The sequence below is a fragment of the Strix aluco genome, chromosome 5, assembly GCF_031877795.1.
Source record: "Strix aluco isolate bStrAlu1 chromosome 5, bStrAlu1.hap1, whole genome shotgun sequence".
Lineage (NCBI taxonomy): Eukaryota > Metazoa > Chordata > Aves > Strigiformes > Strigidae > Strix > Strix aluco.
Window position 1 is genome coordinate 32,177,999 of NC_133935.1, and position 24,158 is coordinate 32,202,156.

General features: G+C 46.8%; 2 protein-coding genes across 6 annotated transcripts in view; both read left to right on the forward strand.

Moving 5' to 3' along the window:
* Nucleotides 1-9,727, forward strand: part of EP300 (EP300 lysine acetyltransferase) — a 61,153-nt gene extending 51,426 nt beyond the window's left edge. For all 5 annotated transcript variants that reach the window (XM_074826751.1, XM_074826749.1, XM_074826752.1 and 2 more), the window contains 5 exons: nt 1,104-1,269; nt 1,944-2,108; nt 4,129-4,290; nt 4,732-5,013; nt 6,314-9,727. In XM_074826751.1, the coding sequence (XP_074682852.1) occupies nt 1,104-1,269; nt 1,944-2,108; nt 4,129-4,290; nt 4,732-5,013; nt 6,314-8,557 (3,019 nt within the window). In that variant the 3' untranslated portion in view covers nt 8,558-9,727. The remainder of the gene's footprint in view (nt 1-1,103; nt 1,270-1,943; nt 2,109-4,128; nt 4,291-4,731; nt 5,014-6,313) is intronic.
* Nucleotides 9,728-19,638: 9,911 nt separating this feature from the next.
* LOC141924360 (histone acetyltransferase p300-like) lies at nt 19,639-23,835 on the forward strand. Its single transcript, XM_074826754.1, has 4 exons — nt 19,639-19,963; nt 20,364-20,481; nt 20,893-21,067; nt 23,037-23,835. Exons 1-4 carry the CDS (start codon nt 19,848-19,850, stop codon nt 23,078-23,080), a joined length of 453 nt encoding a protein of 150 aa, XP_074682855.1. The 5' UTR covers nt 19,639-19,847; the 3' UTR covers nt 23,081-23,835.
* Nucleotides 23,836-24,158: the final 323 nt, after the last annotated feature.

Genomic DNA, 24,158 nt, shown 5'->3' on the forward strand with positions numbered 1-24,158 from the left:
TTGACAGAGTTACTCATGAAGAAATTGTTAGGGACTATGTTTAGAGTAGTTGCATGAGAAAGATTAGGAGAGTCAGAATGGAGGTGGGTGGTACCTCAGTGAGATGATATTTTCCTTAGTACTTGAGGTATATGTTAGACTTCTTCCTGCTTTTTTCTATTGTGTATTTTCTAACCTGTGAGTCTGTAAAATTGTCGCATAGAGCTCAAGCCTCAGTTTTACTTAATGCTGTTTTCTGTGCTAATGGGTAACATCAGGTTCTCATTTTGGGAAAACAATATTGGTCATGCAGTATCATCTCTCCCCTCTCAGGCAGAAGGAATGACAACTGTCTGCAGTTCCCAGGGTTTGGGTAGGGTTCTGCTGAGCTGTTTCTCAACATGGCAAGGATGGCCATTTTTCTCTAACTTGAGGTCTGATTATTCCTCCTACTGGAGTTCTTTTCAAAAACTAATAGAGAAGAACTGAGGATGAAAAAGTGATCTTTGTGGCATTATATTCTCTGCAGCTGCTACTATTTGGATGTCATCTCTCTTCATAGGATTTAAATTGTACACCCAGCAGCATAGGTTGACAGTGACTGTTTATTCCCAGATATAATTGTGAAACCTTTTAAACTGATCCTCAGAGTTTAAAAACCAGTGGATATACAGTAGAAAAGTGAATGTGTGTTCAAGTAAATCTGGTTTTAAAATGTTGCTAGATAATGAGTGACTGCACTGCCTCAAGGAGAAAGATTTCAGTAGTGAAAGCCAGAATTACCTAGTCTCCATCTTTCTTTTACATTAGTTAATTGGGAGGTGTCAGTTGCAGGTCTATATCAGGCTTTGATTTTTATCTAGACTGGAAAACATGCATGCTTTATGTAAACTGCTCCACGTATAGTGCTGAATTTAAAAAAAAACAGTGCAAAGATGGTAATGCTATTGCATGAATGAAGCCAGAATGAACACTAGAATTAAAGTGTTGGAGAGCTGTAATTATTGTCCATCTGGTAACACCAGCCAACTTTGTGGTGGCTCCATCTCGTGGCAGAGAGGAGAGCAATCTCTAGTGTTCCTCATCATAGCCCACATGTACTTTTTTTTGTCTGATGATGCTAGGTATACTACTGGACATATCTGGGCATGCCCACCTAGCGAAGGAGATGACTACATATTCCATTGCCATCCTCCTGACCAAAAGATACCCAAACCCAAACGACTTCAAGAGTGGTACAAAAAGATGCTGGACAAATCTGTGTCGGAGCGCATTGTCCATGATTACAAGGTTTGTTAAGTGTCTGTTTGTATTGGGGGGCAGGGTTTTGACCGGTCTTGTCTTGGTTTCTTCCTTGTCTTATGCATTGTGCCTGATTCTTGGAGTTTACTGTATGAGTTTTAAGAGAATTGAGCACTAAAAGTTTAGAGTTAAAATACGTTTTTTTTTCAAAGCATGTAGCTTCTGAAATCATTCTAGCAAGAGATTTGAAATTATTCCGTAGAACAAACTAAATTTTTGAGGAGTACTGTAAAAGAGCAAATCTTATTTCAGTAATACAAAGAAAATACATGGAAACTTTAATCTTCCTATGTTAAATAAAATTGCAGAGTTAAGCTGCTGATGCAGTTTAGAAATATGTAAAATCTTTGGAATTATCAGGACTTCAGCTAGTGTCGACAATATAGCAATTATATTGTCCCATTTGGTAAGCATGCATAAGTAAATCCAGCCACATGGTAAGGATTTATTTCTTCAGAGTGGGAATATTTGAAATGTATTTGACAAACTGTCTGTAACTGATGCAGTGTTAAATTTGTGCTTAGAATGCGCTCTTGTAAAGTGAATTGAAATATTAAGCTCTCCTTTGATCTGCTAGTGCCTTTTTTTGTTACTTATTGGAAAGGTTGCCTTTACTTGTGTAACTTGTAGTAGTGGTAACCAAGTGTTCTGCTCTTTTTCAGGATATATTTAAGCAGGCAACAGAAGATCGTCTAACAAGTGCAAAAGAGCTACCTTACTTTGAAGGAGATTTCTGGCCTAACGTTCTAGAGGAGAGCATTAAGGAACTAGAGCAAGAGGAAGAAGAACGGAAGAGAGAAGAAAACACTAGTAATGAAAGCACAGATGTAAGAATGCTTCTGCTATTTCATGATCTAATGCAAAGGTTGTCATTACATATGACTAATTTAAAAAAAAGTGGCAGCCTAGGCACTTTGGTTAACTGGCTTTTTCACCTTTCTAGCTTCACTCTAATATAAATTTCAATTTTACATTTTATAAATTAGAGCTGTTAAAATACCACTAAGCTACATTCGTATGAATGGTGGCTGTTCATATGGCTATAAACCTAACTAATTACCAAAGTCAATTAGATAGAAACAGCTGCTAGTTGAATATTTTGCTGCTGAATCCAATTATTACCAATGTTTATAGTGCAATCTCAGCCTGACTTGGAAGCTTTTCCCTTAAGCTTTAGCTTTTGAATACTGGCTAACTCTTTTCTTTTGAACTGAGATGTTATAACACCAACCTTAGCAGAACGTTCTGAGAAAGTAACAAAGCACTGTGATTCAGTAGTTTACTTGGTGTAGGTTTTTTCAGTAGAAAGCTTTAAGGCATTGAGGATCTGAAGCACAAATTACAGCTGAACTGTTGTTAGGCTACTTAAACTAGAGAAATTTCTTGCTGGTATCTTGTGCAATTTTTTTTGGTGAATATGCAACAACTGTGCTTTCACATTCCACAAAGGACAAAAAAGGTATGCCTCTTAATTCAACAATAAATTTGAAAATGGACAGATGCAGAATTTATGCATCTGCCCATCTTGGATCTTCTGAGCTTTTATGAAAGAGGTGGTAAATTTAGGATAAGGTTAGCAGTTTCGCTCATACAGTAGTAATTGTCAGTTAACTCTGTTTAAACACTGCTGCTTCATCGCTGTATTAGATACTAGATTTTTTTGGGATTTAAAATTACAACTAAAACTTGCAGTTCTCCTGTGCTGCTCTTTGCAATACCTCCTTTCAAGGACTTTGAATAAAGAGTAACTTGGGAATTAGGCAACTTGATATCAAATTTACATTAACTAACATCTTAAGAAGGTATTATTTAAAGGTTTGTTTTCCACTTGGCATAGCTGCAAGTTCCCATCTCTCTAATATACCAGAAACCAGTTGTAAGGAATCACCTAGCTCTGTGTGTGAGGTTGGTCAACACTTAGTCGATCCTTCACAGCAGTGTGAAAATCCTGCGATGGAGAAAGCTTGCAGCATATTAATATTTAACCCTTATTATTAAAAATAGTTTTAACTCTTCGTTGACCCAATGTTTCACTTCTTGAAAATGAGGCAATAATAAACTGTCCTTTCAAATGAAGTGATAGTCATTCATGTTCACTGGAAATTTCCATCCTGACGAACTTATTTTAAGCGTAGGAAAAATGCTTATTTGGATAAGAATTGCTTTGATCCTTGATCATCATATGCTGTAGTGTTTTGAAGGGCCCTCTGAGAAGCACAGAGAGGAATAAACTGTTCATTGCTAATTGATTATAATTGAAATTTAGCTGACGTGTTTTGTTCCACTGTTGCAGGATATGACAGGAGGAAGGTGCATACTAGAAATTGTACTACTAGTGCCTTTTGGACTCAGAACAGTAGCTTCATATCAAAATCAGTTTAATGCAGTCTATTAAAAATAAATCTATCACTTGTAACAAACTAAATCTAGGTGGATTAGGTCTTCCTTACCTCTGGTTAAATGCAGTATTAGTTGTACTTTTCAGTTATTTTTAGTTTTCAATTGCACTGAGAAGCCATCTGCTGAACCTCCCTTTGTGATAATCCAAGAGGTTCTTCAGTGTTCAACTATAGCAGACAAACAAGTTTCAGTAAATAACATTTCCCTTGCACCTTCTGAGCACTTATGCGTTTAATATGTTTAGAACTATGTATTGCTGCTCTTGGTATCTTCTGGAGGGATTCTAATGGAATTAAATTAATGTTTCAGGGGACCTTGGTAAGTGTCTCCAGAGTAAATTGTTGTGAAGTGTGTTTTTGTCCTGCAGTTGCAGAAGATGTGAAAGTAATAAAATGCTGATGGGGTGTGTCATAGATACCTGACATAAAATGCCTTTAAAATTAATAGGTGAGCAAGGGAGACAGCAAAAATGCCAAAAAGAAGAACAATAAGAAGACAAGTAAGAACAAGAGCAGCTTGAGTCGTGGCAATAAGAAAAAGCCTGGCATGCCCAATGTGTCCAATGACCTCTCCCAAAAGCTGTATGCCACTATGGAGAAGCACAAAGAGGTAAGAGTTGATGGAGTGAGAAATATGTATTTTACTGAAGTAGCAAGGTGTGCAAAGTTTTGATACATCAGAGTCGTGCCCTGTAAATTATACAGGTTTGGCTGGAGAATTGAGTGGCACACCAGATAAGTACCAGTAAATCCAGGCACTCTTTGCTGTGAGGGCAGTGGGGATAAATACAACTGTGCTCATACAGAACTTTCTAGCAGTCCAGATTGCCACAACAGTTTTACTGTTACAGTTCAGTCCAGTGCTGCTGAAGAAGGTGAACCTGCAGGGCACCCAGAGGTCTGAAATTTCCCAGTCTTTAACAAGCATACCACCCTGGCATCACATCATTCAAGTGTTAGTTGGTCCTGGAATTGTACACTCTGCATAATGAAGTTTGGCAACCAAAACATCTTGATAAGCGCTGGCATATTAAGTCTTTTTACTTTTCAGGTCTTCTTTGTCATCCGTCTCATTGCTGGCCCTGCAGCCAACTCCCTGCCCCCCATCGTTGAGCCTGACCCACTCATTCCGTGTGACCTGATGGATGGGCGCGATGCTTTCCTAACCCTTGCGAGAGACAAGCACCTGGAGTTCTCCTCGCTACGGAGGGCTCAGTGGTCAACCATGTGCATGCTGGTGGAACTGCATACCCAGAGCCAAGACCGCTTTGTTTACACCTGCAATGAGTGCAAGCATCATGTGGAGACCAGATGGCACTGCACTGTTTGTGAGGTATGCTTGGTGAAGTTTTCCCTACTTGTGTCCCTGTATCTTTGTGCCCAGAGTGCTCTTTACCTGAGCTAATTTCTCAGTATTAACTGATGGAAGATGATCTGTGCAGCTCATTCTCTGGCAGTCAGAAAAAAAGGAGAGGAAATGTTTTCTGTAACAAGCAATTCTGCTAATCTGCTACTTGGTGTGATTTTTGTCTCCTCCTTTCAAGCTATGGAGAACTGAAGTAGAATTGTATTTCTTGTAGTTCATTTAAGGTGCTGCTGCTTAAGTAGTTGGGAACTGTAGCAACTGCTTGAGCTGTAATGGTAGCTGATTTTTCTGAAGAGCAATGCATCCTTTCTTCTTCCGGAGTCAGAAGTGTTGTGCTGCAGTATTTCTGTAAACAGGGCTCTCCACTGATTTACTGGCACAGAGGCTTTGCTGTGCTAGAGGTCCAGATTCCTATACTTGGGTGGCTCTTCCGCTACCCTGTTGTCTCTCTGTAGAATGCTGCAGACAGCATTTTTGTCTTCCAAAGTGTTTGCAATACCAGTGTGTTTGAAGATCGAGTCCAGTGGTCTGGGTCAATGCTGTGCCCTCCAGAAGCTGGACTAACCTTGAATCTGGCTTGTAACTTATTTTCTTAACCTGCTGGAAGTAAATGACTCTTTCCAGATTAGGTTCTGAAAAGGTCTGATGAAAATATGATGCTCCCATGCCCTTGTATATACCTGAAAATAAATTCTAAATTTCCTATGGATTAATGAATCTTGAGGACTTGGATCTTTTTCTTAAAGATCAATTATTGAGCCCAAACTCATGTGCTGTTGTAAATGAGGTTCTGTTCTGTTCTTGCTGTTTAACTCACCTGAAAACTGAAAATGCAGCTCTCATTCTCCTTTCTTCTTTGAGAACTGGTACCTCTCCTGCCACTCTTGCCCTCTTCTTTTGAAGCAGCGGTCCATGGGCAGCTCTTTGTTTCTTGCCTTTTTCTTCTCCTTTCCTATTAGGAAAGAAAGGGATTTTTCTGGCCCAGGTGAATAACGTGTGACTTATTAGCTCAGAGCAAACTTGTTTTTCAGGCTATATATATTTGTGTAGATTTCAGACACCCTTGCACCCACACACTTTCCCTGGATGTAATTTGGATTTATTCCTTCTCTAGAACCTCAACATGGCATGAAAGATTGACTTTTTCCCTAGAGCAATAATTTGCCTGGAACGGACTGGGAGTGATTTGTTAAGGTGGCATGACATCATCTATTTATTGTATGGAGTTTCAGGAACACTGATAACTTTTCCTTCGTTGTCTTTCCAGGATTATGACCTGTGCATCACCTGCTATAACACTAAAAACCATGACCACAAGATGGAAAAATTAGGCCTTGGTCTAGATGATGAGAGCAACAACCAGCAGACTGCAACCACGCAGAGCCCCGGTGATTCCCGCCGCCTGAGCATTCAGCGCTGTATCCAGTCTCTGGTCCATGCCTGCCAGTGCCGTAATGCCAACTGCTCACTGCCGTCCTGTCAGAAGATGAAACGGGTTGTCCAACACACCAAAGGCTGCAAACGCAAAACCAACGGTGGGTGCCCCATCTGCAAGCAACTCATTGCTCTCTGCTGCTACCATGCAAAGCACTGCCAGGAGAACAAGTGCCCAGTGCCCTTCTGCCTCAACATTAAACACAAGCTCCGTCAACAACAACTTCAGCACCGCCTGCAACAGGCGCAGATGCTCCGAAGGAGGATGGCGAGCATGCAGCGGACCGGTGTGGTAGGCCAGCAGCAAGGATTACCCTCGCCCACGCCAGCCACGCCGACGACTCCAACGGGCCAGCAGCCCCCAACACCGCAAACCCCGCAACCCCAGCCTCCGCCCCAGCCTGCCTCGCAGCCTCAACCGGCACCTCCCAACAGTATGCCACCCTACACCATGCCAAGAACTCAGCCCCCCAGCGCTGTGTCCCAGGGCAAGGCAGGTGGCCAGGTGACTCCTCCAACTCCACCCCAGCCACCTCAACCACCAGTTCAGGGTCCTCCCCCAGCAGCAGTGGAAATGGCCATGCAGATCCAGCGGGCAGCAGAGACCCAGCGTCAGATGGCCCAGGTCCAGATCTTCCAAAGGCCGATTCAGCACCAGATGCCCCAGATGCCGCCTATGGGAATGAACCCTCCGCAGATAGGCAGAGGTCCCGGTGGTCATATAGATCAAGGAATGGGGCCAGCGGGAATCCAGCAGCAGCCACCGTGGGTGCAGGGGGCCTTACCCCAAGCTCAGCTTCAGCCAGGAATGCAGAGGCCATCCATGATGTCAGTAGCCCAGCCAGGTCAGCCGATGAATATGGCACCTCAGCCAGGGATGGGTCAGGTACCTGGCGCTGCTCAGCCCAAACAACCACCTCTGCCCCAGGCGGCCTTACAAAACTTACTGCGGACTCTCAGGTCTCCCAGCTCACCCATGCAGCAGCAGCAGGTGCTTAACATCCTTCACTCCAACCCTCAGCTGCTGGCCGCTTTCATCAAGCAGCGGGCTGCCAAGTACGCAGGGTCCCAGAACCCCCAGGGGATGACGGGTCAGCCGGGCATCCCTCAGGGTCAGCCGGGCCTCCAGCCGCAGCAGGCCATGCAAGGGCAGCAAGGAGGGGTGCACCCCAACCCAGCCATGCAGAACATGAACCCCATGCAAGCAGGAGTGCAGAGGCCCAGCATGCCCCAGCAGCAGCCGCAGCAGCAGCCGCAGCAGGCCATGGCTGGGATGAATCCTCAGGCGCAGCAGATGAATATGAATCACTCGGGGATGGCTCCCCAGTTCCGAGACCTCCTGATGAGACGGCACCAGATGATTGAGCAGCAGCGCCACCAGCAGCAACAGCAGCAGCAGGGAGCAGGACCAGCACTGGGGCCGGGGATGGCCAACCACAACCAGTTTCAGCAGCCCCAGGGCGTCGGGTATCCCCAACAGCAGCAGCAGCAGCAACAGCAGCAGCGAATGCAGCATCACATGCAGCAGATGCAGCAAGGAAACATGGGACAAATAAGCCAGCTTCCGCAGGCGATGAGTGCAGAGACGGGAGCCAGTTTGCAGCAGGCTTTCCAGCAGAGGCTACTTCAGCAGCAGATGGGGTCCCCAGCTCAGCCCAATCCTATGAGCCCCCAACAGCACATGCTCCCCAATCAGGCCCAGTCCCCGCACCTACAGGGCCAGCAGCTCCCTTCATCGCTCACCAATCAAGTGCGTTCTCCGCAGCCTGTACCCTCGCCGCGGCCCCAGTCCCAGCCCCCCCATTCCAGCCCGTCCCCTCGGATGCAACCTCAGCCTTCTCCGCACCACGTCTCCCCGCAGACCAGCTCCCCACATCCAGGACTGGTAGCTGCCCAGGCTAACCCCATGGATCAGGGGCACTTTGCCAGCCCGGACCAGAGTGCAATGCTCTCCCAGCTTGCTAGCAATCCTGGCATGGCAGGCCTCCATGGTACAAGCGCCACAGAACTGGGGCTCAGCTCCGAGAACTCGGACTTGAATTCAAACCTTTCACAGAGTACACTAGACATACACTAGACACATTGTAGCATTTTGGGAGCAAAAAAAAAGAAAAAAAAAGAAAAGAAAAAAAAACTTATTTTCTCAAGACTTTTTCTACTGAAGACAAATTTTTTTGAATCTTTCTTAGCTAAAACAACATTTTTCCCTGGAACACATCTGAACTCTGCAGCAGTAGTTTGTGGTTTTAAAAACAAACCAACAACGAACCTGAGGGACAGTAGAGTACAAAGAATATATTTTTGTTATGGCTGGAATCATAACCAGTCCTTTTTCTTGGTTTTTTTTTTTTCCTCGTGTGTGTTGGGGAGGTTGGGGGAAGCGGGTGGTCTTTTGGCTGTTCACCAAAGGATGCCCTACTCATGCCTCCAATAGGTTTTATTTTTTTTTAAATTAATGAAAATATGTAATATTGATAGTTATTATTTACTGAGGCAGATGGTAAACATTTTCCCTGTTCTGGTTTTTCTTCATGTCACTGCAAAAAAACACAACAAAAACTAAACAAAAAAAAAAACCACAGGAGAACCTTTTCCTAAAACCGGAGGACAAAAGGGTTTAATGTTGCTTTAAAAATACATTACGTATATAAATATATATATAAAAATAAATACTGATCTTTTCCTCTTTGGTTGGAAATGTGTCAATTCTTTGAAAAAATGTAAAAATATTAAATAACTCAGTCCCCTCCTGGAAGTCTACTTTTGTCCTCCAAGAATTTTCTATACAAGAGTCTGAGCTTAAAAAAAAAACTTCAAGTATTAAAATAATTTGTACATGTAGAGAGAAGATGACATTTTTGCAAATACACAGGGGCAGCTGCCAAATGGATGTAGTATATATATTGTGGTTTCTGTTTTCTTGAAAGAATTTTTTTTCGTTATTTTTACATCTAACAAAGGAAAAAAAATAAAAAAGAGGGTAAGAAACAATTCCAACGGGATGCTTTTAACCTGAGAAAAAGTCCCTAGGGTTTCTTCTTTATGCTTGCTTTCTCTCTCCCATGCCCCCTTCCCACCCTCTTCCACCTTCTGTAAAACTTGAAAATAGAAAGCAAAAAACCCTCAAATCTTGTAAATCATGCAATTAAAGTTGATTACTTATAAATATGAACTTTCGATCACTGTATAGACTGTTAAAAATTGATTTCTTATTACCTATTGTTAAATAAACTGTGTGAGACAGACAGCTTGTTTTTAATGTTTCCCTTCTCTCCCACATCTGTTGCTTGTTCTTAAAATGGTGGGGGTAGCAGAATATATGCTACTTCAAATGTTTGCTATTTAGATGTCGGAGAGCTATTTAATGTACATGACTGTTTTAAAATGCAAATCTCTAATAAGGGACGTGGAATAATAATTAGTCTTCTAAATGGACACTTTTGGTACAGCTCTGCATTCGCGTTTGTTCCCGGCATGTATCTTACCAAAGAAATGAGGTCTGACCTCAACAGTTGTGCCAGTCAGCTGTGCCCCACCCTGCTCACACAGCCTGGGAGCAGCCGATCTTCAAAGGACCTATTTTGCATTTTGAAATGAGAACTATTGTTTGGATATGTGATATTAAAAGATCCTATTTCACTTGGAATATATTGTACACCTTTTGGCACTGAAGTGTGAGCATGAGGTAAGCTTGTGTGGATGTCCCTTAGCCACTGCACCAGGATGGCCTGTGGGTGCCCCATCACCCTGTGATCTGCCAGATGTAGGGCTCGTGTGGTTGGTTACCATATATTTTATATATGGATTTCCTGAATAGAAATGCTTCAGCTGTGGAGCACGTGTGTGGTAAACTCAGTTCTGTGTTCTGCCCGTAGCTGCGTGCACATTAACCCCTGCCATGTAGGAACAGGGTGTGCGCTGGCTGGGCACCAACATTATGTGCTGCTTCGTTGAAGGCTTCCCAAAATACAGCCCTCCCCTGTGCATGTACAGACAGCACTGGCTGCCTAGGGACTAACGCTGTACCGGGGCCTTACATACCTGCAAGACCCAGATGTGCCCAGGGATGTCACAGAGCACATCTGCCTAACACAACTGTGTTGTGAGCATCAGCATAGCCACAACTCCCAGACAGGTAACAACATGAGCAAGCTGCCCTCAGGAAACTGCTGGTGGGAGATGATTGAGGGCAAACCTGCATGCATGGATCAGCCAAGTGCCAAACAAAAGTAATGGTGTATCGCAGTGTGAACGGACATTGGAGGCTGTTAGAAAACAGGGGAGTAAAATGTTTGATATTTGGATATAAACACTAGTAGGACAATGAATCTTGTATTTAAAAAGAGATTTTTTGATAGCAAGCCTTCAGCCAGGTAGTGGACGGTTCCTGGGAAGTTTAAGGAAAGCAGTCTGTGCTTTGGTACTCTCCCTCAGATAATCCTCATCCCGATTGCCCCTGTGTGGCACAGACCAGCTCTGCACAAAGCCCACAATTACCTCCTCTGCTCTGGGAGGGGCTGCTGTTGACCTGCTCTAAAGGAGAGCAGAAAACAAAAACCCCCATGTTGAATGCCAGGGCAGCAGCCTGGGATGCTTTAGTTTGTGTTCTCCATGCCAAGCCTGGCAAGCTTTCCTCTTCCTTCCCCTCACCCCAGCAAAACCCAACTTTACTTTCAGCCTTGGGTTGCTTCTCAGGATGGGGTATAAATAAAATTCCTTCTGATCACATACTGGCTAGCAAAGTGTAAAGTGTGCCCAGCTTTCTTACTTGTATGCTTTTTGTGCATCCTAACTTAGCAAACAGCTTTCAGTTGTGCCTATGTGTTAGCACACAAAATGTGTTTTGAGTTTGTCCAGGCCTGCATGGGAGTATCTGACCCACGCTGAAGGGGGGAAGCCTCTAGATCTTGCAGAGCAGCTTTGATTCAAGGGCTACAGATCTTCTAAGTTTGAATGCCAACGTAGTGACTTGCTTAAACAATGCCAGGAGGCATTTTATGTGACAGCACAGCTGCTCTGTCCCTTTGTAGATGCTGTCTCTGAGCCAAGTTCAAACATTTTATTGAGGTGGTGTGGATGATCAATGGTCTTGAATTTCACAGAATCATGGGATCATCTAGGTTGGAAAAGACCTTGTAGATCATCCAGTCCAACCATTAACCTAACACTGACAGTTCCCAACTACACCATATCCCTAAGCGCTATGTCAACAAACCGCATGGGGTTTCTTTCCCCTACATCCTTCTGCCTCTGCTTTCCCTGATTCTACTGGAGAACCAGAACCCACCAGTTGGGGAAATACTATGGCTGACTGGGGAATTGGTAGGACTTTAGGATGGCAACAAAATCAGGATGTCATCTGTATCACTGCTGCGTCGTCTTGCCAATCAGTTGCATGCAAGTTAAGAGTAGGTCGTTTCACTTCCTGTCTATTTGTTAGACTCAGACCAGCAAAAAGAACTCGCACCCAAAGTTTTAGCAATCCAGTCAGATTTATTGTCTGATTACAATGATGCTAATGCAGCTCAGTGATGTAAACTTCCTAATGTCTATCCCTTCTGATGCTCCTTTGAGTCCTAGGGTCAATGACTGAAGTTGCAGGCTTATAGTCAGTTTGTCACAGGGAGGAGTATAACATTTATGGTTTCTCCCTCAGTCTTGGGGTCATCTGTTTGTAAAAAATATTCTACACCTTGGTCTCTCCTAGATCGTTGTTCCACACTGTGTACAAATTTACCATTTATAGAGTGATTTACATATGTTGCATACTTGTTCTTTGTTTACCCCTAAAACTGGTTTTACCCAGCTCCTGGTTACTCTGACGACCATTGGTGAATTGCTTATAGCTCTGGGCCTGCAGTATCGTGCTGTGACTGTAATACTGGGTTTTTTTAATTTATTCTAGCATCATAGATATCCTATTCTTTGCAGAGCCACTTGTTATTACAGAAGCACAGAATGGCTGAGGTGGGCAGGCGCCTCTGGAGATCATCTAGTCCACCTCCCTGCTCAGAGCAGGGTCACCTAAAGTGGGTTGCATGGGGCCATGTCCAGATGAGTATCTCCAGGGATCCCCCCGAGCTTTCTCCTCTCCAGGCTGAACAGTCCCAGCTCTCAGCCTCTCCTCATCTGACAGATGCTCCAGTTCCCTCATCATCTTGCTGGCCCTTTGCTAGACTCACTTCACTGTGTCCATGTCTCTCTTGGTACTGGGGACCTGAACACAGGTGTGTCTCACCAGTGCTGAGAGGAAGGATCACCTTCCTCCACCTGCTGGCAATACTCTTCCTGATGCAGCTGAGGAGGCTGTTGGGTGCCTTTGCCACAAGGGCACATTGTTGGAATATTGTTCAACTTGCCACCAGCACCCCCAGGCCCTTTTCTGCCAAGCTGCCTTCCAGCATGTGCTGGTGCAGGGGGTTGTTCCTACCAGGTGCAAGACTTTATTTTTCCCTTTGTTGAACTTTATGAAGTTCCTGTCAGTCCATTCCTTTAGCCTGTTGAGGTCCCTCTGGATAGCAGCACAACCCCTTGGTGTATCAGCCACTCCCCTCAGTTTTGTACCATCTATGAACTTCCTGAGGATGTACTCTCTGCCCCATCATTCAAGTCACTGATGAAGATGATGGGAAACAGTATTGTCCCCAGTACCAACCCCTGGGGTCTGTCACTAGAGACTTGTGTCCACTGGACTTTGTGCCAATGATCCCAACCTTTCAATCCACCTTGCTATCTGTTTATCTAGCCCATACTTCCTCAGATGGTGAGGAAGTTGTCAGAGATGGTGTCAAAAGCCCTAGGTAAGTTCAAGATAAACAATATTCAGTGCTCTCCTCTCATTCACCAAGCCAGTCATCACAAGGCTGTCAGGTTGCTTAAGCATGATTTCCCCTTCATAAATCCATGGTGATTATTCCCATTCACCTTCTTGTCCTCAGTGTCTTTGGAAATGGTTTCTGAGAAGATTTGCTCTGTCACCTTCCTAAGGATTAAGGTGAGGATGACTGGCCTGTAGTTTCCCAGGTTCTCCATCTTTGAGACAGGAATCTCATTCTTTCACTCCTAAGGGACTTCACCCAATCACCATGACTGATCAAAGATAGTAGAGAGTGGCCTTGCAAAGACATCAGCCAGCTCCCTCAGCACTTGGGTGTGCAACCGTCAAGTCCTACCGACTTGAGCATGTCTAGTTTGTTTAACTGTTCTGTAACCTGATTCTACCTCACTGAGAATGTCTCCCTTGCTCCAGATAATCCCATTGATCTCAGGGAGCTGGGATTGCTGAAAGCAGGGAACTTCAAAGAGGCAACCAGATATGCTGATTTCCCAGAAGAGCTATGAGAGCTTTCCCCAGGATGCTGTCCTCACAGCACATCCTTGTTTACATGCATACACATGGGCTGGGCCCCCATCTGCCACGTATCAAGATTTCTCCTGTCCACATCACACTGCAACCTTTGCTTGACAAGCTAGTCCATCACTTCCTCACTTGACTGTCAGTTCTCCTGTCCCTCACCTGTTGTCCCTAGTTTAAAGCTCTTCTCCACAGGTTGGGCAGCCTTTGCTTAGCAAAGATGGTTTTGCCCCCTTGGGCAGGTGGATCCCATCTCTTCATAGAAGTCCTTGAAGATCCTTGAAGAGGGTCCTGTGATAATAAAAGCTGAATCCCTATTGACACCAGCTGTACCACCAGTTGTTGACCTGCAGGCTGTATCTGTTTCCCCTCACCAGCAGAGGATGACTCAGCCCCCATACTCATGGCCATTGCATCCAGAGCCATGAAGTCACACTTGATATGCTCCAAGTCTCCCCTGGCAGTATCGTCAATGCCCACATGAAGAGAAGCAGGGGGCTGGTAACAGTGAGGGCTGGACAAGCCTTGGCAACCTCTCCATAACATCCCAGATCTGAGAACCTGGCAAGCAGCACGTCTCCTTACGCAGGTTGGTAGACGGTGACCTCCATCCCCTGCAGTGGGGAGTCTCCCACCACCAGCACCCACCACTTCCATGTGGTGCTGTTGCGTGGCTCAGGCCCAGGCTCAGGCAGTTTAGACGTTTCACTGGACACAGCTCCCAGCCTCACATCTGCTGTGAGGGCACTGAACTGATTCTGTTGCTGTCCTGCACACGTGCAGGTAGAGCGGGAAACATCCTCCTGGTGCCACAAGGCACAGGCTTCCAGCCTTCATTACTGAGTCCCAACCCAATGAGCATAGACTCTGCCTTTAGTACAGATGGGGGGGTCAGGCTCTTGAAACTGCAGGGTCTCCAAGAAGATCCTGTTCTGTCCCAGCCTCAGCCAAAGCGAGAAGCCTCAAACACTCCCTGCAGCACAAGACTGCATATCCTCCCACAGGAGAGCTCAGTCTGGGTGGAGGCTCAGACATCCCAGGGAGACCCGTTCCAGCGTCTGTGGGAGACCATGCCATGTGGCACATCACTGCCATTGCTGAGCGCAGGGGACCCTGACCCCCTCTGTGCACCCCACTGTGCAAACCCCTGCATCTGTTAGTTGCTCTCTGGGAGCTGCACTCTAGGCCCAGCAGTTACAATGGGCTTCTCCCTAGAACCTGATGACTATTAGTCACAATAATATATACACAGTCAGTGTCACACCAGATAATTGTACAAAAACTAAAACAATGTTGGGGCGGCAGGGAGACAGAGAGAGAGAACAAGACCAGTCACCTGGTCATTAGACAATTGTAACAGTGCAACGAGCTACAACGCAGCTCCTGGAAGGCCAAGAAAAGTCCAGACAAATCCTGACAGGGCCCAAGTTATTCACATAGTGCAGAACTTGTGGCCTCTTACGAGTGCTGGCAGGTGGAGGCTGAGGTACATGATGTGACAGTGACAGCCATTCCAGCTTCTGCTTTCTTTTCCAGTGCTTCTTCCAGTGTTTGATACACACTTAGTTCCTCTGCAAGAAACTCCACCTCCTGTTTCCAAGATGGTCTTTTTACAAACACCATGTTCTTGATTGTGCTACTCCCAGTTCCAACCAAACTCAAGGACTCTGGCCCAGCCTCTCTGGAGAGTCTGGAGTGGGTGATTCTGCCTAAGTGTGTGAAGAGGCCTCCTACCCTTAAAATGAGCTTTTCTTTGAAGAACAGCCATATGTTGCCCTCGCTGGGGAATGTTTGTTTTTATAAACCCTCTTAGCAGCTGCCTTCATACAACACAACCCTTGGGTAACTGTCAGTTTGCACAAGGAACCATTTCCTCCCTCACCTTGTCAAAACAGATCACATGCTATAGATCCTGGCCTAGCCCAGCCCCTGAAAGTGCGAGAGCACAACGGGTTCCATCTGCAGTGGTTTCGGCAGCCTCTATGCCTGCATCACAGTTGAAAAGCCACTGAGATGCTACATCAGCCCTGAAGGCATGTTGTGTGCATTGGCATTTGCCTGCCCGCCTTCGATCTGGCACTCCATTTAGAAAAACAGGGGTCTGATGATTTGCTTGAGTTGCCTTAGTTGCACTCCCTTAGAACAGGATCTTGGTTGTAATTCCCCAGCAGGAATCCTGCGCATGGTGGATGTTTGAAAGGGAAACCTGTTCTGTAACTGGTGCTGTGGGTAACTGATGGGCAATCAGCCACAGCTCCAGTCTACGCTCCCTGTTGTAGGCAGTGTGGTGGATTTAGGGAGGGTGGAAGAATTGCTATTGGCACCATCTCCCATAGCCATCTTTGAAGGGCTATGAAGGGCTCTTCATAGCTCCTGGTGAAGTTGGCATGGCTCAGACTGTTGTTTTCCCCAGGTGTGCTGGGTGGTGGCAGGCTCTGGTGTATCTTGGGAGCAGAGAGCTACATGTCAGTGGGTGTTTTGCTTCTCCCCATGCCCCCGCAGTCCCCAGGGCAACAGCAGGAATTGGAAGGTAGTGACAGTGGCATTACAAGAAGAAAGCCCTTTGCCAGTCCTGCTCCTCTGGATGAAAGGGCATAGGCTGCCCAGAAAAGTGAGGAGTCTTTCACTTAGGTTTGTTTCCTTCTTCACTTTCCCCTTTTGTTGTCATTGTTGCCCCACACTGTTGTAGCCTTACTAAAATGGGGAAAGAATGCAGGTACAGCTGCCTACCCTGTGGAAGGAAGAGTCACAGCAGCATGGGACTCTGGGGCTGGTGAAGCAAGGCCTCAAATGTAGGGGCATCCCTGGGCTGATATAGAAAGGATCTCCAAGGGCTGGAAGGCAGGGCTTGGGTGTCAAGTTTTGTCTGGGAAATGAGGCCTGGCAAGACAGGGCCCAGCCCTCTGTGCTTCTGCCATGGGTACTGGCCACAGGGGTGGGCAGGAGTGGGGTCTGCAAACATAGCACTGGAAGCCAGGGTCTCATTTTGCACTCATAGCAACCCCAGCTCCCTAAGCTGAAGGTCCTTCAGGCATTTGCTTTTCCTGTGCTTTCTTGAGATTGCAGTGAGAGCAACAGCAGCAGTTGGGGGAAACAGTGTTCTTCCTGTGCAGATGTGTTCCGCTCTTCTGGCAGCAGGTCGGTAACTTCAAGTTTCTCTAAAGAAAACCCTTGGGGCAGGTATTTTGGACATTTTTTTTTAGTCCACCTACTATAACCCATGCTGTTCCTCTCCTGGACTGTGGACCATGTGCTGTATCTTGCCTGAAAAGGTATTACAGGGGCATGTGGGGGGGATGTGGGGGACAAAAAGCATGCCCGTCCCTACACAACTCATGCAGCCTGCTTGGTTCATGGAGCAACACATTTTCTTTTCTGTTTTAAGAACATCTGAAAGGTTCCTCTGGGGAAAGGAGAGCTGACAACAGGTCGTAGCAGAGGCACTAGCTACCCACTGTGGTGCTAGATCAGTGCTGTGCTGAAGCGAAGAATTTAATTTTCTTTGATCACAGCTGCGGTGGAGATTACATCTGTCCAGCCAAACATTGGGACTGGCTTTTTAAGTTGGTATCCCAAACAGCTTCCAGTCTGTGGTCTACACTGAGTCATGCAAACCCACAGGCAAGACAAGTCTCTGTCCTTGCTCAGTGTTGCCACTGAAACCTGCAGCACACACCACCCAGCCCAGCTGGCATTCTGCAACCTGCAAGACAAGATGAGCTAACCCACTTGTGCTCATCTGGAGTCACTAGGAGCCACCCTGCAGCTTCAGCTGCCCCGTACAAGGTGGAAGACAACGATGGAAGCAGCAGACGGGACTGGTATGAATGTCCTCCAGGACCGTGCTCAGGCAGCAGGACTTCCATCACTGCTTTTCTGCCAGTGGTGTGCAGATGGTGATGTTGGTGTAGGAGACAAGGGCCCCAAAGCAGCCAGCCCAGAGATGCCACTTCTCAACATGACTGGGGTGGGGGTGGAATGAATGCTGGAGGAGGTGGGGAGGAGAAGAGAAGCTGAATATAAATGGCCCCCCAAGTGACTCAAAGCAGGTACCTATGGCACCCTTGTTCTCTTGTGACTATTTTGAAGGGGAATTCAGGAAATCTGGTCTCTGCATCCACCCTGTGATGATAAACTGTGCAATAAAACAAGTGCACTGTTTAAAAGCCAGGTTCTTCCTTGGATCATGCATTGTTCTGCCATGACAGAGGCTTCTAGGCCACACTCTGGTACTTGTGATGCTTTTTGTCAGGCACCTATATAGCCTTATGGACGTTTTTAATGTGTTCATACTGCTGAGGCGTGGGTGGGTGGGGGTGGCAGGAGAGTGAGACTAAAGCATTTCCCTTCCCTCTTAGACTCAGCGATTTTCTGATTACAGAAGCTCATAGGTGTTTCTCCCACAATTCAGCTGGCTCCAGAGAATCAAGGGGAGAACAAGATTTATTATTCCAAAGCAATTCTTTGTCCAGCACTGGGATAGGGTAGGGAGTTAAAATCAGAAGGTTTAATTCCAGGATGATTTTGTGAGGTTTTCCCTCCTCCTTTTTCAATCAATAAGGTGTGAAGATTGGAGTGTGGCACTGAAAGGAACTCCCAGGCAATGACTCCCTGGAGAGCAGGGGTTTGGGAGCCACAGAACGCATATCTCGCCAGGCCTGTTGATTGAAAGCCAGGGCAGCCTAAGGCCTGAGGTGTGACCTGGGTCTAACAGCCTGTAACCACATTCACCAGCTGGGTTACAGCCGCCAGAAGTTAGACCCCAAAATCATGAGTTTAAAAATAAAGACTTCTGGTGCTGTTTGCTCGCTGTTTTCTCAGTCTGAGCTTGTACTGAAGGATTTCAAGCCTTTTCTCTTTTCTCTTTCTCTTTTCTCACCTGGGCCCAGTTCCCTGGTGTCACCACAAACTATGAGAGAGAGCCCTTAACTGCTACATGGGAAAGCATATGTAAAAGGGTTTCTACCTTTAACTGCATATTATGTGCCAGGCCAGATGAGCGTTGTAGCATCTGGTCTTCTGCTATTACCTGGATTCACTGGTCCTCCAGGCTGCCCCTGCTGCTGGGGAAGGTGACCTGGCAGGACACTGTGATGCCCCACATCTTCCCAGGATTGCAGAGGAATCAAACAGGCAGCACAGCTCAGCACTCAAAAGCCAGATTTCTTGGAGGACTGGGACAGGCTAAGTACTTAAAACTGAGGTTTATCTCCTAGACAGTTAATTATTCTCTGCCCTTTTCAGGACAGCCTTGGAATTGGGCATAGCTGTTGTTTTTAAAATCTGGACACAGTTTTTGTTTTACTTTTTTATTATTATTTGTATGTAGAGCTGTGTTGACATATACTTAGAGCCTAACTTAGTGTCTGTGCCCTTAACTGGGATGCTTGTTGGGTCTGGGGTGGGATTTTTTGTTCACCACAGGAACTGATGGCTATGGCTATTGCACAGTGTGATTTAATGGCAAGTTGCTGTAAATACCTAAGACCATCAAGGTAACATTAAGGATGATCTGACAAGGTTTTTCTTGTGAGTTCCGCAGCCCATGAGAACGAACTAGACAACAGCAACGGCTTAAATCTCCTCCCTCTGCGTGGGCACTTACAGAGTGCAGGGTGTGCCGCCGCTGGAACAAACGCAGCCGGCACGCTGGCGGCGTCGCACTTGCGACGTTAAGATTCTGCCCGAGGATCCCGAATCACGGGATATTTAAAAAAAATACAAAATAATAACAACTGCGTACCCTGAGGGACGCTCCCCGCCTCACAGGCGGTGCCGGCCGCTGGGCGCCCCCGCGCGCCCTCCCCGGCTGCCAGTCCCTGAGGGAGCGGCGCCTCCCCCGTCCCGTCCCGTCCCGCCTGCACGCCGGGCCGGGCCGAGCGCATTAGGCCTCCGCTCCCGCCCACCCCCCGCTCTGGGAAAACCCCCGCCCTGAAGATTTTTTTCGTCGTTTTTCCGGGGGGTGTTGTGCAGTCGGTGCTTTCCTCGGTAAGCTGCAGCAGCGTAGGCCGCCATGAGCCCCGAGATACTCGGCCTGGGGCCAGGAGGCTCCGTCCTGTCAGGGGGCAGCCGGAAGCAGTGGCATGAAGACATTACTCAGGATCTCCGAAACCACCTTGTTCATAAATTGTGAGTAGCTGATACCAAAACAGTCTCCTGTTAGGTGAGTTGTTGCATTTGAGGTCTGTGTGTGGGGCAGGAGGAGGCCTGGCTTCCAAAACTGGGGGGCCAGGGAGGAAGTTTTATCAGGGTGTGTGAGAAGGGAAAGCAGAAACCTGGAAGCTGCGTTCTTGCTTTCCTGGTCGTTAATGGAGCTGCATCTGCTGGTCTGGGGCTGTTGCATTGGGAGTGTCCCACTCTGTACTCGAGCCATCTCCCCGGGGCAGCGTCCCCCAGGAGCAGTAGCAGTGCTGCAGTCTGTGGGGAGATCTGCTTGCCGCTTTGCGTTCAGATCACCGGGGTTAGTGCTGATGTTCCCATCTGGGAACATCCTAATCACTTGTGTGCCTTATTTTTTTTTCTTCCCCAGAGTCCAAGCCATATTTCCCACTCCTGACCCTGCAGCACTGAAGGATCGGCGTATGGAGAATCTGGTGGCGTATGCTCGGAAAGTGGAAGGAGATATGTATGAATCGGCAAACAGCAGGGTGAGATGCGATCCTCCGTCATCCAGTCACGTGTATCTCTGCCTTGATCCCATAGTGGCTGGGGAGGAAGGGGGGTGAAAGCACAGATGAGAGCCCCAGGCCGAGGAAGCGTGTGTTGAGGGGCTGCTGGATGGGGCCTGGGACCGCCTGTGTGTGTGTCGCCTGTCGGGGTGTGTAGTTCTCCCAAAGAAGCACATGAGAAGAGAAATGTCTGGTGTTGGGCTAATGGTTGCCAGCAGTGCCCCGAGCAGTGCCCCTTTTTGCTCTCCTATCTGCCCGGCAGCCCCTGCAAAGGGGGAGCCGCCCCCACCCAAGCCAAAACGTGTTTTCTGTGCCTGGATCACTGTGACCTGTTGCCTTTTCTTAATGTGTGTGTCGTCATCTTTCCCGCCTTGTATTCCTCCCCAACAGGCAGAGTACTATCACTTGCTGGCGGAGAAGATCTATAAGATTCAGAAGGAGTTGGAGGAGAAACGAAGAATCAGGCTGCAGAAGCAAAACATGATCCCAAATGCTCCGGGCATGCCACAGGCTCCCATGAATCAAGGGCCCAACATGGGACAGCCGCAGCCAGGGATGTCTGCAAGTAAGAACAGTTGGGTTACTGACTACCTGGTGCAGGGAATCCTGTACTGTCATTGTCATCATGGTCAGGCTGGTGACCATTTCCCTCTTTTAATTTCACAGTTACCTTTGTAAAATTAGACTGCCAAAACTTAAGCAGCACACATTTTTTATTTTCTTCTGTTCACCTGTTGGTTTGCTGAGCTATTCTACCTTACTTTCCTTTTTCAAAGGCAGTATGGTGAATGTATGACCAAGGGTTACAAGTCTATAAACATTTTTTCTTCAAATGGCTGCCTTCTCCAGGGCTGATGACAGAAGTTAAACCCTTGCAATGCTTTTTTTTTTTTTTTTTTCTTACGGTGTCAGCATAGGAGGTGAGAGGAGAAGCATTACTAAAGCTGTGTGCCAATTCCCAGTGCACTCAAGGATTTGGAAGCTGATCCTGTAACCAGAATGGCTGCCACTTGGTGCTGGAAGTGAAACTAGGCCCATGGACTGCCAGGATTCTTATGAGCTTTTGAAATGACAGAGAGTAGAACATTAAAAAGGAGGCTCTGGAGGAGCAGCAGATGAATTTATGAAGCCTGGGGACCTGGAGCATGAGCTCCCCACCTCAGCATGGGTGAGGGGACAGTCCCAGTAGACAGGCACAAAGAGCTAGTGTGCCAGTGCTCCTAAAGGAAGGTGTGGTGATGAGGGACAGAGCTGGTGCTGAAGTATAAGATGCTGCTCTAGCCACACAACTTGGAGCTGGGCACCTGTATCTAGCTCTGAGAAGCAGCCTGGCCTCTGTCCTGCAGGAATAATCCCTCCCATTGCATCCTGGACTCCTGTGCTGTCATGGTTTGAGCCCAGAGGGCAACCGAGCACCACGCAGCAGTTCACTCACCCCTTCCCCCTCAGGAATGGGAAGGAGAAAATGAAACAAAAGGCTCAGGAATTGAGATAAGGACAGGGAGTGATGGCTCACCCATTACAGTCACAGGCAAAAGACAGGCTCCTTAGGAGAAGAAAAAAGAGAACATCACTTTAATTCAAACACTTAACAACAACAACGGTTAACAGACAGGAGTGGGACAGTGAGAAGTTTATCACATCTTAAAAACACCTCCCCCCACCCCTCCCTTCTTCCCTGGCTAAGTATCTCTACCTCCTCTCCCCCAGAAGCATAGGCGGGGTTATGGTCAGTCCCGCCGCTCCTTCCTCCTCACGGGGAGGACTCCTCTCATTCTTTCCTGCTCCAGCGTGGTTCCCCTCTCACGGGAGACAGTCTTCCATGAACTTTCTCTGGCATGAGTCCTTCCCATGGGATGCAGCCATTCCCGTGCTGCTCCAGCCTGGGTCATCCCTGCATGTTGCAGCCCTCCCAGCGCCGAACTACAACAGCAGGGCTGCTTCTTCCCACAGAGTCTCGGCCTCCTTTGGGTGCAGCTGCCTGCTCTGCTGTGGGGTCCTCCACAGGCGAATCTCTGCTCTTCTGGTGACCCTCCATGGGTGGCAAGGGGGGCAGCAGGGGCAGCCATGCCATCTCACCATGGGATACAGGGGGGCTGCACTGGCACACACCGCCCCCCCACCCCCCCGCTGCCGCCCTTCCTCCTTTTCTTACCCTGACCCTGGTGTTTGCACAGGTGTCCTCCTCACAACTCCTCCTCCCAGGTTTCCCTTCTTAAATACGTTATCGCAGAGGCACAGCCACCGTTGCTAATTGGCTCGGCCTTGGCCAGAGGCGGGTCTGACTTGGAGCCAGGGAACCTTCAAGAAGCTTCTCACAGGGGCTACCACTGTAGCCCCCTCCCCCGCTACCAAAAACCTGCCACACAAACCCAGCACAACCTTTAATTCTGTATCTGTGTCTTTTCTGGAAGCAGCTTTGTTGTCTGTCACACAGTGCACTAGCAGTATTTGCAAGGGAATGACAGCCTTTATAATTAATTATCAACTACATTATTTAAATACTTTAAAAGCAATTTTCTGTTTCTAAACAGCGCTGGAGGATTGTTTGGAAAACCTGAACCTGGAGGACCCCTGACGCTACGGAAGTTTGCAGATCAGGTTGCACTCAGTAGGCTTTGCAAGCTCCCCGCCGCTGTCCCTCTGTAATTTGGCTGTGACCCCAATCGCTACCTAGGATTCTCAGCATGGTTCACAATGATGGCGACACTCCATTGTGTTTAGAGCGACAGGCTGGAGCTGTGTTTTAGCACTTTTGGATTGTCTGGAAGAGCAATCCATGTGTATCTGTAATGTAGGTAAGCCTTCGGACTGAACCTCTTCCATGCTGCCTTACTGTCCCTTGCAACCAAGGCCATACTATATCCACGAGAGAGGAACTGTGCGTGTGCTTAACGCATTACTTGTTTAGCTACTCACTACTCAGTCTGTACAGAGTAGGAAGGTTCAGGACAGGCTTTTCTTTTTTTCTTTTTACAATGTCAACACAATGAAGGTGATAAGGAAGTAAAAGGGATAGAATGGGAAATCATTCACTAATTCCAGGGGACGTACCTTTTGCATAGAAGAGAATCAATGCCAGAGACATACGGAGTGACAGTTGCTTCCTGGCTGTTCTTGACTGGGGTGAGGGATGTTGCTACCAGTACTGCTAAGACCACACTACTTTTCCATGGGGGGAAAAAAAGCCAAAAGGTAGAGAAGTATTTGTGTTATGAAGAAGCTATGCTATAAATGTGTAGAGATTTTTTAAACCAATTGCACAGCACACTGCAAGGCCTGTTTTGCATAGGTAATACTTTCTTTGCCAAATAAAACATCTATTTATGCCTGTGTCATGGATGAAAGTATTGACATGGTAATATTTAGTAAGAAATCTAGGTTTATTAATAACTAACAGCAATTTATTATTATAAAATAATTCAGAAATACTAAAAGAAAGAAAAGCGACTTATTCAGATTCTAAAATGACAAGATTCACACTAACTTACTTAACGGTACCTATATATATATATATATACATGCATGCACATAACAAAATGGACAAACATACAGAAACAAAGGTGTTTGGATTCAGTAGAAGGAACACAGAACGGACATACACACACAGAAACAAGGGTATGTACCCACACACACACACACACAGAGTAAAGAGA